This window comes from Crotalus tigris, unplaced genomic scaffold (assembly GCF_016545835.1).
Source record: "Crotalus tigris isolate CLP2741 ecotype Arizona unplaced genomic scaffold, ASM1654583v1 scf7180000017666.379230911805:20528666, whole genome shotgun sequence".
NCBI classification, from domain to species: Eukaryota; Metazoa; Chordata; class Lepidosauria; order Squamata; family Viperidae; genus Crotalus; species Crotalus tigris.
The window spans coordinates 16,991,851-17,006,198 of record NW_024096552.1 but is presented as its reverse complement, the minus strand read 5'-3'; the positions used below and the strand labels follow the sequence as shown (position 1 = coordinate 17,006,198).

At 39.1% G+C, this 14,348-nt stretch overlaps 1 protein-coding gene across 2 annotated transcripts in view; it reads left to right on the top strand.

Moving 5' to 3' along the window:
* The window catches only part of AVL9 (AVL9 cell migration associated), a 51,668-nt gene that overhangs the window by 36,069 nt on the left and 1,251 nt on the right, over positions 1 to 14,348 (top strand). For both annotated transcript variants that reach the window (XM_039336824.1, XM_039336825.1), the window contains 5 exons: positions 2,520 to 2,654; positions 3,522 to 3,741; positions 7,461 to 7,578; positions 8,222 to 8,275; positions 11,035 to 11,123. In XM_039336824.1, the coding sequence (XP_039192758.1) occupies positions 2,520 to 2,654; positions 3,522 to 3,741; positions 7,461 to 7,578; positions 8,222 to 8,275; positions 11,035 to 11,123 (616 nt within the window). The remainder of the gene's footprint in view (positions 1 to 2,519; positions 2,655 to 3,521; positions 3,742 to 7,460; positions 7,579 to 8,221; positions 8,276 to 11,034; positions 11,124 to 14,348) is intronic.

Here is a 14,348-nt window from a genome sequence, read left to right as displayed (position 1 = left end):
TTAAAGCCTGGTGTGCAGAATCAATTACAAACCATTTAACCGTGATAAGGACAACACCCTGACCTCCCACCCTTCTCCACTTGATCATACGAACGGAGCTCTAATTGACAGCTCCCCACCAACAAGCATGCAACTACCTTTTAGCCATCAACACACCAATCCTAACAAACAGTCATTGCATGACTCCCTACAACACCCTGAAAGTAGACTCCCCTTAGAACGGAAAGGTAATATGCAAAGCAATGGAATAAGATTCGTGAAATTGCAGAACAAACGAGACATAGTAAAATCTGAAAGTAGTTGCGAGGATGAGCCACCTTCCAATTGCTCTGAAATGACGACCCGATCAAGATTGAATAAAAAGGAACTCCCCTTCCCTTCTCCCCCCGTACATTCAACACGAGGATGGTCGGTTGAACAGCAATTGCAGCCAAGACAGAAGAGCCCCATAAGGGACGAAGGTGGAAAATCGGAAACAAATAAAAACAACACTCACAACTATGACACCCACCAAAGTTACACAGGGCAGTGGAGATACGCACCACCCAGCCTGGGGGATGCATGGCACAGCTCCCTCTGCTACCTACCTCATCTCATGGCACTGGCCCTCTGGACGCTCCGCATGGCCGCCTGCCTCCACCGGCCAGATACCCACTGAAGCTGCACAGATCAGGGGAGGTGCGCACTGCCCAGCCTGCAGAGCGCATGGGGCACCTCCGCCCCCCCCAAAATAAGACAATCCCCAAAAATAAGTCCTAATGGATCTTTTAGAGCAGTGGTTCTCAACCTGTGGGTCGAGACCCCATTTGGGGTCGAATGACCATTTTACGGGGGTCGCCAAACAAGGCTGTTCGCATTTTTCCCCCTTTTCTTTGGCTACGTCCCTGGCACCCGATGATGTATAAGTGGTTGGGGGTCACCCCAACATGGGGAACTGTATTATGGGGTCGCGGCATTAGAAAGGTTGGAACCACTGTTTTAGAGCAAAAATAAATATAAGACCCAGTCTTATTTTTGGAGAAACATGGTATCAATAAATGAAAAACAAAATAATATCTGTCACTTCTATATAAACAATTAACAACTGAAAACTCATTTTAAAAAATTCTATCTGGTTGCTATTTTAAATTTAGAGAGAATAGGGACTAACATAGCTCCTGGAGAAGTATATTCCATAGTCATGGAACAAAACAGAAGAAACTCCTCTCTTTTATTTCAGACTGGACAACCCATGACCTATTAGTTCATTCTTCTTTCCACATATAATGTAGACTTGTGTCATTTTCCCTCCACTCATAATCCTTAGAAGATAGCCAGTGAATCCTCTTCCACTATCGCCTCTTCCTAAATTAATATACAGAACTGTTTGACACTTTGTTGGGGAGAGGGGGAACCAAGGGACTTGTGGACCATGAGAAAAGCTCAGCCCAGCTCCCCATTCTGATATGTCCCCAAGGGCTCCCTCCCTCTAGACTCACTCACTGACTGTCAGGCTTCCCAGCCAGCCCTACCTTGCCAGCAATAAAGAAACCAGCAAAGATGGGAAAGAAAACTAACTAAAACACATCAAGGAAGTCCTCAGAACCTTTGGCTATCCCAAGTGGATCTTCATCCAATCTCAAAAAGGACCCAGCCGGAGCTCCTCCATAAAATAAACGAAGCAATGTTGTCATTCCATATGTTGCAGAAATATTGGAAAACCTCAGGAGGATCTTCAGTCAACACAACATACATGCACACTTCAAACCCAGGAATACACTAAGGCAGAAACTTGTCCACCCCAAGGATAAAACATCCAGACACAAACTGAGCAGCGTGATATATGCACTACAATGCAGTGAGTCATGTGCAGATCTGCACATTGCGGAAACAAAACAACCACTTTATAAAAGTATGGCACAATGTAGGAGAACAAACCCATTAGGACAAGAGTCAGCAGTCCATCTGCATTCAAAAGACAAAGGCAACTCTTTTGAACATAGCAAAGTCCACATTTTGGATAGAGAGGACTGCTGGTTTGAAAGAAGGGTCAAAGAGGCCATCTATGTCAAAACTGAACAGCCCTCTCTCAAAAGAGAGGGAGGGATCTGACATCATCTCTCTCCAGTCTACAATACAGTCCTTTCAACAATTCCAAGAAGGCTCCACAGCCATTTGTGCCACTCAGGTGACCCTGAAGATACAGATAGGCCTCCAGGTAGTTTTAACAACTCACTAAAAGAATGCAAATGACCAGCTGTCTGCAGGAGTATAAATCTTTCCATTCCCCACCATCCAGTCAGAGCTGAAGAAGTGTAGTGTCTTCAAAGAAAAATGAGAAAGTCCAGTTGCCTCATGAAAAAGCATCTTTGGGACAATCATCTATTGTGGTTTTTTTAAACAAAAATTCCAGAGTGGTAAATAATTGATGGCCAATGCAGTAAATTATAATCATTTCTTTTATACTGTACATTAAAATTAGTCCTTCTGTCTTTCTAAATTATAATTTCATCCATAATTAATATTTTTGTTTATTTTAGGGATACCTTTGCTTGCCATACATGGCGCTGCAACAGCACCACCTTCTTTCTGATGTAACAATCCGCGGTTTTGTTGCAGGAGCCACCAATATCCTCTTCCATCAGCAGAAACATCTGAGTGATGCTATTGTAGAGGTATGTATCCTTTTCTTTATAATTTCTTATAGTAATTACCTCATGGAGCAAATTAAGACAAATTATGAATTATAAGGTTCTAATTAAAAAGATTTTTATAAAAAATAATTTTGAGATTTTGGAAAGATACCATTTTTATAATCACATGGCAGGCAAATGATATACTTCCTTATGTGTGTTTAAGTATGTTTGTACATGCATGCACACGTGCGTAAATAAGATTTTCTTTGTAGATAAATTTATCAATAAGAGATAGTGAACATGTTTAAAACAATCTTTTCAAGACTGCATTTAGTCACTGTTGAAATACCAAAATTAAACTAATGTACCTTTTTAATCAAAGATCTAAAAAAAAAGATTGTATTAGGAGCTAGTTGGCACATTACAAACTTGTGTATTGTTTCTTAAAGTAAGCTTTCATAACTCCTTGTAAATCATTGAATAGTTAAGTTTCTTGATAGTTACTGTTTCTTGGAGAGCTTTTACATTACCACCAGCTTTCCACTTCTTGGTTTGATAAAATTGAATGTGAGCACAGGAGAATCAGGTTGCCCAGACTGTAATGAATTTCTGATGCATTCTGAAATCTTTCCATACAAAATGAAAAAGAAAGTTTGCTTACTTTTAGAAATTGGAAAAAATAAATAGGTACAAATGATTGCATATACTATTAAATTCAAAAGCCAACATAAACATTTATATTACATTATGCATGTATATATTTGTGTCCAATAATATAGCACTAGATATTAATTACAGTGTAGTTTTTGGTAAGATGGAAATAACTTGCCTATGTTTATCAATACAGTTTGTTTCAACCACCATCACTACCCCAAAGTTTTTTCACTTTGAATTGTTTTCAATCAGATTGAGGAAGCTCTTGTCCAAATCCATGACCCAGACCTGAGGAAGGTCTTAAATCCTACAACAGCTGACCTGAGATTTGCAGATTTCTTAGTGAAGCATGTAACTGAAAACAGGGATGACGTCTTCCTGGATGGCACTGGCTGGGAAGGAGGGGATGAGTGGATTCGAGCCCAGTTTGGCTCATATCTCCATGCCCTCCTTGCTGCAACAGTAGAGCCAGGTAAGTTCTGGAATATTTAGATCTGCAAGTTTAAACCATCTTACAAAATACTTCGTAATTGTCTAGGAGGATCTAGGAAGGGAGGGCTGAAAAAAATCCAGGGAGTGGGATATGGCCAGCTTAGTTATTGATTGAAAGACATTTCCCTGTTAAAAATTATTGATCGCTTATATACCCATGACTAATTAGCCTATCAGTTGCCATCTAAAAATTTGAATGCCTCCTGAATGGATTTTATATTCTGAAAGTGACTTTTTAGAAGCTAAATTGATTGTGCATAAACTATGGGTGGCATGGTGTTGTGCTACTATGAGACATAATACTTCAGTGTTCTGCACAAAGTTCATCTCAACTGCCCTTGCAATCTAATCAACCAATTTTTGCCTTCACTGGATTAATCTACATTTAGTCATGGTTAAAACCTCTGGAGTAAACTAGCTGAAATTGATTAAATTTAACTTGGTTATTACTAACTTTTCCACTGATTTCAATGCATCTGTTCTAAATGTTTAGAATAGAATATAAATAGAAATGAATAGAGCTGGAAGGAACCTTGGAGGTCTTCTAGTCCAGCCCCCTGCTTAAGCAGGAGAACTTATACCATCTCAGACAAGTGACTGTCTAGCCTCTTCTTAAAAATCTCCAGTGATGGAGCGCCCACGATTTCTGGAGGCAAGCTGTTCCACTGGTTAATTGTCCTCACTGTCAGGAAGTTTCTCCTTAATTCCAGGTTGCTTCTCTCTTTGATCAGTTTCCAACCATTGTTTCTTGTCCTGCCCTCTGGTGCTTTGGTGAATAACGTGACCCCTTCTTCTTTGTGGCAGCCCCTCAAGTACTGGAAAACTGCTATCATGTCTCCCCTATTTCTTCTTTTCTTTAGACTAGCCAGACCCAAGTCCTGCAGCCATTTTTTGTATGTTTTAGTCTCCAGGCCTTTGATCATCTTAGTTGCTCTTCTCTGAATTTTTTCCAAACTCTCAACATCTTTTTTGTGATATGGTGGCCAAAATTGGCTTCAGTATTCCAGGTGTGGTCTTATTAGGGTTTTATAAAGCGGTATTAATACTTTGCATGATCTTGATTCTATGCCTGTGTTTATACAACCCAGGATTGTATTAGCTTTTTTGGCTGCTGCTACACACTGCTGGCTCATGGTCAAGTGATCGTCCACTAGGACTCCCAAGTTTCCTCTCATAGTTACTGTTTTTAAGCCAGGTCACGCCCAGTCTGTACTTATACCTTTAATTTTTCCTTTAAGTCTGTATCTAACCATTTTATTTGTAATCCTTACCACAAAGGGTCTGAAATTTAAAGAAAAGGGCTATGTTTTCTATGACACAGCAACATAGAATTCTCACTAGTAAAGATTGCTGAATTAAAATATTGTTAAAGCTCTTCTTAAATAGTCCTATGCTGAGAGAGATTATGCTCAGAATACATGAAAATAAACTGTTTTAGTTCTTCAAGCCCAATGGAATAATTGCAAAACTCTTTTGCTTGGGTATTTATATTCCTCTGGATAGAATAATGGGTGATTTGAATTTTGTAAAATAAAAATGATGTGTTTACTTTTTTGAGTGTGAAGATACCGTATAACAATAATAATAAGTTTATGCCTTTGCTCATTACATTCAAAAATTCACATCAATCCCATTTCTGTTTGGATAGAGAGTCATCATCAGTAGCCCTTTCAGAGAAGAAACTATTTTCTGTAGCATGTATGATCAGCATAATTTAAAATTAAATCATGCATATTTTGGGATATGAAGGAAAAATATAGTCATAAAAAACTATCAACTTTTTCAAGCAGCTTTGTTCCTTTTTGATTAGATGTTTCTGTATCCATTAGTCTTGTGATGGTTTTATGCTACCAAAGTGAAATAAAATTGTTAATATATTTAAATTCTAAATTCAAATTGGTTCTGCCCCCTCCTTATTAAAGGAAGATTACATAGAAAAAAAAAATCATCTGCCTTCATTCCTGTTTTATCACCAAATCTCAGATAGTTCTTCTGTTTCAAAATTAGCCCTTTCGGAATAAACTACAGTAAAGGAAAAAATTATTTGATCCCCTGTTAATTTGGTACATTTGCCTACTGACAAAGAAATGATCAGTCTATAATTGTAATGGTAGGTTTATTTTAACAGTGAGAGACAGAATAACAACAAAAAAATCCAGAAAAATGTATTTCAAAAAAGTCATAAATTGATTTGCATTTTAATAAGTGAAATAAGTATTTGATTACAGAAGTAATCAATCAGATTCAAAACTCTCCACCATGGCCCAGATCAAAGAGCTGTCCAAGGATGTCAGGGACACAATTGTAAACCTACACAAAGCTGGAATAGGCTACAAGACTGTCGCCAAGCAGCTTGGTGAGAAGGTGATAACAGTTGGTGCAATTGTTCGCAGATTGAAGAAACACAAAATAACTGTCAGTCTCCCTCAGTCTGGAGCTCCATGCAAGATCTCACCTCGTAGAATTTCAACGATCATGAGAATGGTGAGGAATCAGCCCAGAATCACACAGGAGGGTCTTGTCAATGATCTCAGCAAGGACCATAGTCACCAAGAAAACAATTGGTAACAGACTACACCGTGAAGGATTGAAATCCTGCAGAGCCTGCAGGTCCCTCTGCTCAAGAAAGCACTTGTACAGGCCCGTCTGAACTTTGCCAATGAACATCTAAATGATTCAGAGGAGAACTGGGTGAAAGTGTCGTGGTCAGATGAGACCAAAATCAAGCTCTTTGGCATCAACTCAAATCACCATGTTTGAAGGAGGAGGAATGCTGCCTGTGGCCCCAAGAACACCATACATACCATCAAACATGGAGGTGAAAACATTATGCTTTAGAGGTGTTTTACTGCTAAGGGGACAGGACAACTTCACCGCATCAAAGGGACGATGGACTGGGCCATGTACCGTCAAATCTTGGGTGAGAACTTCCTTCCCTCAGCCAGGGCATTGAAAATAGGTCATGAATGAGTATTCCAGCATGACAGTGACCCAAAACACACGGCCAAGGCAACAAAGAAGTGGCTCAAGAAGAAGCACATTGAGGTCCTAGAGTAGCCTAGCCATCTCCAGATTTTAATCCCATAGAAAATCTGTGGAGGGAGCAGAAGAGTTGAGCTGCCAAACATTGGCCTCAAAATCTTAATGACTTGGAGAGGATCTGCAAAAAGGAGTGGGACAAAATCGCTCCTGAGATGTGTGCAAACCTGGTGGCCAGCTACAAGAAACATCTGACCTCTGTGATTGCCAACAAGGGATTTGCCACCTAAATCATGTTTTACAAAGGGGTCAAACACTTATTTCACTCATTAAAATGCAAATCAATTTTATACCTTTTTTTGAAATGCATTTTTCTGGATTTTTTTTGTTCTTATTCTGTCTCTCACTATTAAAATTACCATTACAATTATAGACTGATCATTTCTTTGTTAGTGGGCAAACGTACAAAATCAGCAGGGGATCAAATCATTTTTCCCCTCACTGTAATCTTTCACTGAGCAGAAGGTGTGTGTGTGTGTGTGTGTGTGTGTGTGTGTATGTGTGTGTGTGTGTGTGTGTGTATACATACACATACATACATACATACACACACACACACACACACACACTTTTTTATTTAAAAACAGAATGCGGCCAGTAGTTATGCCTATAGGGTAGAAAGTATTGCAATACAATCACTTTACTCATTTTATTTGGCAGATAGTGAGAAAATATTGTCTGACTTTGGAACAACCTTTGTAGCAGCTTGGAAAAATACCCATAATTATAGAGTGTGGAACAGTAATAAACACCCAGCCCTCACAGAAGTAAATCCTAGGTAAGAATATATCAATTTATATGGAAAGTGAGAAAGTGAAAGTGATGGTGATAAACTTCTCATAATTTGGGAGTATATTTGCTTAAAATCATTGGTGGTAAAACCTTCCTTTGTTTCTTCTGCTGAGAAAAGTTCTGCAAATATAACATGTTATTCCTGATTTGTTGGGCTTGTGTAATAAGCCAGAAAGTGTTCCACTTCCTTTGTCCTTAATAGTATCTAGCCAGTTACTGAAACAGCAAAGCAACATGGCAAGAAAATAGTAATTTTTGATTGGTTGCTGGGGACAGGAAATACTTAGATCAGCGGTTCTCAATCTGTGGGTCGTGACCCAATTTGGGGTCGAATGACCATTTCACGGGGGTCGCCAAACAACGCGATCTGCCATTTTTTCCTCCGCTGGCAGCACCGCGCATGCGCGCCGCGCATGCGCGGCGCGTCCTTATGACCGGGGTCACCAGTATAAAAAGGTTGAGAACCACTGACTTAGATTAATGATTCCTAAGGAGAAGAGAGAGTTTTAATGTATCCCATTTCACACAAAGATAATGCTCATAGTTATATTAAATAGTATATTAAATAGTTTGTCAGCTTACCTTTTTTTTTCCTCTCTCTCTCTTTTCTGCCCTATCTCACTTTTCAGTCATCCATTCCAAGGACAATATTCTGTTTCCGATGTAAAATTAAGATTATCACAGTAAGTATTGCTTATGTTTTTAAATTTGTTCACAGTTAAAATGTATGTAGTCTATTGTTCAGTTATGTTGCCTTAAAAAATGTTGGCTTAAAAAGTGAAATGGATTGATCAATGCCCAATATTTTATGAAAATTTCAGAATTTTTTGAAAACTTATTCAGATACTTCTAAATAGGCCTATAGAAAAAGTTTTAGAAATATTTAGAAATAAAAATAATATTGAAATTCCTGGAAACATTTTGATTTTGAAAAGGTAGTAGATTGAGTTTCAAGCAGTTCCAAAATGGAACAAACAATTTTAGATTCAAAATATTTCAAACTCAAAATATCTTGCCATTCTAGTGCTAGTTATCTGCAACATAAATTAACATTTCAACTTACTTATGCTTAATTGATATTATAGGACATTGCATGCCAAAACAATGAGACACAAGGACAGTTCCCCCCCCCATACTATCACTCTGCTAAACAACTAATTCTCACAACACTGTCAGTCTACCTAGTATTACTGTTATCCTTCTCATTCTTTCTACTATGTTTCCCCGAAAGTAAGACCCAGCCCAATAGTAAGCTCTAGCTTGATTTTTGGAAGTGGGCCTAATATAAGCCCTATCCCAAAACTAAGCATTAGTTTTGGGGCGAGATACACCTCTAAAAATCAAGCTAGGGTGGGGGTAGGGGGGTGAAGCTGCCTCATGCACCCGCACTCATTTACCTTACCGGTAGGACCACCACAGCCAGGCCTCCCACACCCTAACACCTGTCACGCCGCTGCTTGACTTCTGTGGCTGCTTGCCACTTGGATGCCACATGGTGCTTTGGGCCACTTCTGCTAGCGGAAGAAGCCGCACAGCACTTCGGGCCGCTTCTGCTGCTCACGTACTTCAGGCTCCTTCTGCTCACGTGCTTCGGGCTGCTTCTGCTCGCGCAGCGCTTCAGGATGCTTCTGCTGCTCGGAAAAGGAGGCCATGTGGTGCTTCAGGCCATTTCCGCTCCTCCTGCCACGAGCAGCGGAAAGAGCCTAAAGAGCCACGTGGCCTCCTGCTGCAAGCAGAAGTGGCCCAAAGTGCTGCGCGAGCAGCAACAGCAGCCTGAAGCACTGTGCAGCTTCTTGCCACTAGAAACAGCCCGAAGCACCATGCAGCGTTCCTCTGTGAGCAGTGGCAACAGCGCAATGCGCCACATGACATCCAACCACAAGTGGCGGCAAGCAGCCACAGAAGAAATCAAGCAGCAGCGCGACAGGTGTCGGGTATGGGAGGCCTGGCTGTGGTGATCCTAAGGTAAGATACCCTCTGAAAGTAAGACCTGGTGCCTCTTTGAAGGCAAAAAAATATAAGATCGGGTCTTATTTCTGGGAAAACATGGTATTACCTATTTCTTATCTTCTTATGACTATAACTTTGTTGCTTGAATCTTACTATTTATATTCATTTTATTTAGTATCCTAGTATGATTTATGTTGATTACTTATTTAGTATCCTATGACCATCAATCACTGAGTGTTGTATCTTTTGATTTATGATGAATGTATTTTATGATTATAATCATGATTTATCACTTGTTGCTTGTATATACACTGAGAGCTTATGCAACAGAGACAAATTCCTTGTGTCTCCAATCACACTTGGCCAATAAAGAACTTTAATTCTAATTGATATTACTAAACATTCATTATCATCATTTTAGCCATTGTCTATCCCACAGGTCGGCAACCTGCGGCTCCGGAGCCGCATGCAGCTCTTTGAACCTTCCCCTGCGGCTCCCAGCCTCCTCTGCCTTTGCAGAGAGAGACAGAGAGAGGAATTGCGCTTCCCTGCTTCTCTCTCTCTCTCTCTCTCTCTCTCTCTGTGTGTGTGTGTGTGTGTGTGTGTGTGTGTGTGTGTGTGTGTATAAAAAAAAGAGAGTGCACTCACAGTGTTCTCCGAGGAGCTGAAAAGCTTACTGGGCGGAGCTCTTCCCTTTGCTGCGTCTCTGCAGGAAGCAGGAAGGGCAGGAGAGAGCTAGCTAGCCCAGCTAGGCTGACTCAGGAATTCTGGGAGTTGAAGTCCATGAGTCATAAAAGAGACGAGGTTGACTACCCCTGATCTTGTTGGACAACAGCCTGAAGCTTGTCAGGTGAGCAGCAGATAGGAGGGGGGGGAGAGAGAGAGAGAGAGAGAAGAGAGAGAGAGAGAGAGAGAGAGAGGAAAGAGAGAGAGAGAAAGAAAGAGAGCGGGGGAAGAGGAGTGGCAGACCAAGGGCAGATAGAGAGGGAGAGAGAGAGAGAGAGACCCTTTTGACATCTAAAATGAAGATAACACTGCATATATCCTTTTTTTACCTGTGCGTGTGTGTGTGTGTGTTGTGTGTGTATGTATATATATATATATATATACACACATACATACATATACATATATACACACACACACACATACATACACACACACAAACACACACACACAAACACACACACACCTATAATAAAGGTAAAAAAGGATATATGCAGTGTTATCTTCATTTTAGATATCAAAATGGTTTTGCGGCTCCCAGTGTTTTGTTTTTGGTGGGAAACGGGTCCAAGTGGCTCTTTAAGTGTTTTGGGTTGCCTACCCCTGGTCTATCCATTGCAGGATGAAGGCCTCTTCCTCATATTTCCAACTAATATGGTCCTAAGCATTCTTTTGACAGTTGGGCCCATAATTAATGTTATTAAACATTACATACATGAAATTAGCAGAAAGCAATAAGACAGTGCTATTCTATTTCTTAATTTAGTTCTGTTCAGAACAGTGAACGTGGTAAGAAGATTGGAAATGCCATGGTTACCACTAGTCGAAATGTTGTGCAGACAGGAAGAGCTGTTGGTAAGTGGTCCTCTTACTGGGAAGTAATGTGCTACAAATTCAGTGACTGAACTATGCATTCCATTAGGCCAGGGGTAGGCAACCGTGGCTCTTTTATGACTCATGGACCAACTCCCAGAATTACTGGCTCAGAAATTCTGGGACTTGAAGTCCATGAGTCATAAAAGAGCCAAAGTTGCCTACCCTGCATTAGGCCATGATGAAATTAATACAAATGCAAAAAATATCCTTCCCTTGGCCAGCTTTAAAATATTGTTTTTTGCTGAATCATAAATTTATATTTTACCAAATATCTTTTTTTAACAAAGGAAATTCATGAACCATTTAGATCCCATATAACACCAAAAATCAAATAAACATTCCATAGCAAATTAAAATATAAGGATAAAAGAGTATATTTATATATAGCAAACCTTTATTACAATGCCTTTAGGAATAACTCTTATTGTACATAGGTCTCACAGAACAACAATGTGGCTTTAGACAGAGTTGATCTATTACCAGCAAGTTTAATCTTTAATCATATAATTATTATATCTGTAAGCAAGGAGAATCAACCATTTGCTGAGCTGATAGGGTGTAGCATTTGACACTTTTAACAGAGAAGCATTATGGAGAAAATCATTTATCCTCAATATGGGATCCAGACTGCTTGCTACATTGATAAAAATTCTTTGCACAAAATCCTTGCTTGAGATTGTGATTTGGAGTCAATGAAATCATGCAAGCAATATCATTATTTACAAAGGACAAGGCAGAGATGCATACATGCGCCAGTGCCATTTAGTCTGTATATTAATGATTCAACAGGACTGATGAAAAATCCAGAAGTACACATGCCTAAAATATTGCAACACTTTGATGTAAGCTGACAATGACTTTATTATTATATTCAATTATATTATCATATTCACAAGTTGGACTATGTAGATAAGAAGACTTATCATAATTCTCTGTTATTAATAAATCAAAGATTATGATTTTTTTAGAAAATGACATTGCAGTTGTAAGTGGCTTTAAGGGATGTCTTCTCTGAGACTGGATCTTGGCTCCCTTGTCATCATCAAAGAAGCTCACAAAGACCAAAGACACATGTAAATTTATTGTTAAAACTAATAAATCACTTTATCCATATTCTTTATCCATAATTATTAAAGTATACAAAGCGAAAGGCACTCCTATACTCTCTATATGAAACTCAAATAAAACGTACAAATTATAGAGCACGCCCAACACCTGAGAAGTACTTTGAATGTGGCTAAAAGACCTCAGTTGCTGCAGTTAGAGCCACACTGGGAATGTGTTATCCAAAATCAGGGCACACAATTATTGGAGCAAAATCAGTGCTAACAGCTTGGTGGCATATTGGTTAAAATGCAGTATTGCAGGCTAATTCTGCCACAGTCTGGAATTCAATCTTGACTGGCTGGAGGTTGACTCAGCCTTCCATCCTTCTGAGATTAGTAAAATGACCCAGATTGTTGGAGGCAAAATCCTGACATTTGTAAACCACTTAGAAAATGCTATATAGCACTATGGAGCAATATATAAGTTTAAGTGCTATTGCTATTGCTATGGAAACTGACAGATTTCCAAAATTGTGCCTGATAGTATAGACTGAATTTCAGCTAGAGAACTCTTGAATTGTTACCTAGCTTGAGTAAGAAAGAAAGAAAATGACCAAGCTCAGGCAGCATCAAGGACCTCTCAACTGTTGAACTACATAAGTCACAAACTATATCAGGAGTTGTGGTCTTCCTGTTTCTTGTCCAGCTGTCTCTAGAAAACAAGTTAAGATTGCTACCCAAAGAATTTTGAATATATTGTACAAGCTCAGAGAAATATAGTTACCTTTAGCTCACTGAAGACCCTCAGTTTCTATAAAGTTACCTTCCATCCTGCTAAATATTTAAATATAAAATGCCCAAGCATTTTAGAGGGATATTTCTCCAGCAAGATTTGAACAGCTGGACATGATTAAATATGAAAGGATTTTTATCAAGTACCTTTATCAAGTATTATGAAACAAAAGAAGAGCTTCAGGTCATAACTCATATATTATTTGAATACCAGTTGTATAATAAAGAGATCAATATCTCTGACTTTATTATACAATAAAATAATTATCCAAATCAATATCTTGGGTAATGTATTTTAAAAATGACATTGGGATTCATATATTAAAACGTATTTCATACATAGTAGGATCCCAAATACTATATATAATATGGTTCTTTATCCAACCACAACAGTACAAATGAGAACTGCATATGAGGATGTGATTGTGGTAAATTGTAAAGGTGATGTAGAAATATGATTTATATTTCCTTTTAATTCTGCCTTGTATTTGTTTATTCATTCGTTGCCTAAATTTATATAGCCACTCAACTTAAATAAGTGACGCTGAATGCATACACAGTACATACAAAAACAAAACAATAAACACAACAATCATTAAAAGTATTGAAACAATAAATATCATCTTTTAAAAATCCCATAATTGTGTAGAAAAGTGCACTTAGCTTCCCTAACAATACTGCTACCAAGCATACTCCATATTCATGTCACTGGCTCCCCAGATCAAATGGCAAATCCATGTTTTTAGCCCTTCGGAAGGTCATCAAAGTTAGGGCCAGTATGATATCTGGGGGATTGTTATAGAGCAGGGATCCCCCATCCCGCCATTTGTGCAAATGGAACTGTGTCTGTACGCTTACCCACCTCTCACGCAGGACCATCCCCCCTTCTCCTGCCATCTGCAAAGCCAAGAAAACTGTTACAGAGGGTGGCAGAAAAAGTTGTCCTCCTGGTTCCCCATCAGATACTGTTCCTTTATGGACAAGACCTGTAACATATCTTTCCTGACAGACTTGATAGGATAGATCAGTGTTTCCCAAACTTGACAATTTTAAGGCATGTGGACTTCAACTCCCAGAATTCCACAGCCAGCATTGCTGGCTGTGGAATTCTGGGAGTTGAAGTCCACATGCCTTAAAATTGTCAAGTTTGGGAAACACTGGGTAGGTTGATGTGATTGAGGAGAGGTGGTCCCTCAAATAACCCAGCTGCATGCCATGCTTACTTTTATTTGGTTACCTGTGATCTTATTGTTCTGTATTTTGTATTCTGTTATGGCCTAATGGTTACAGTAATGAATAAAATATTATTCAGGCGGAAGTGCTTCTGACATATATTCTTAATTTATTCTATTTAAACCCCCCCCCC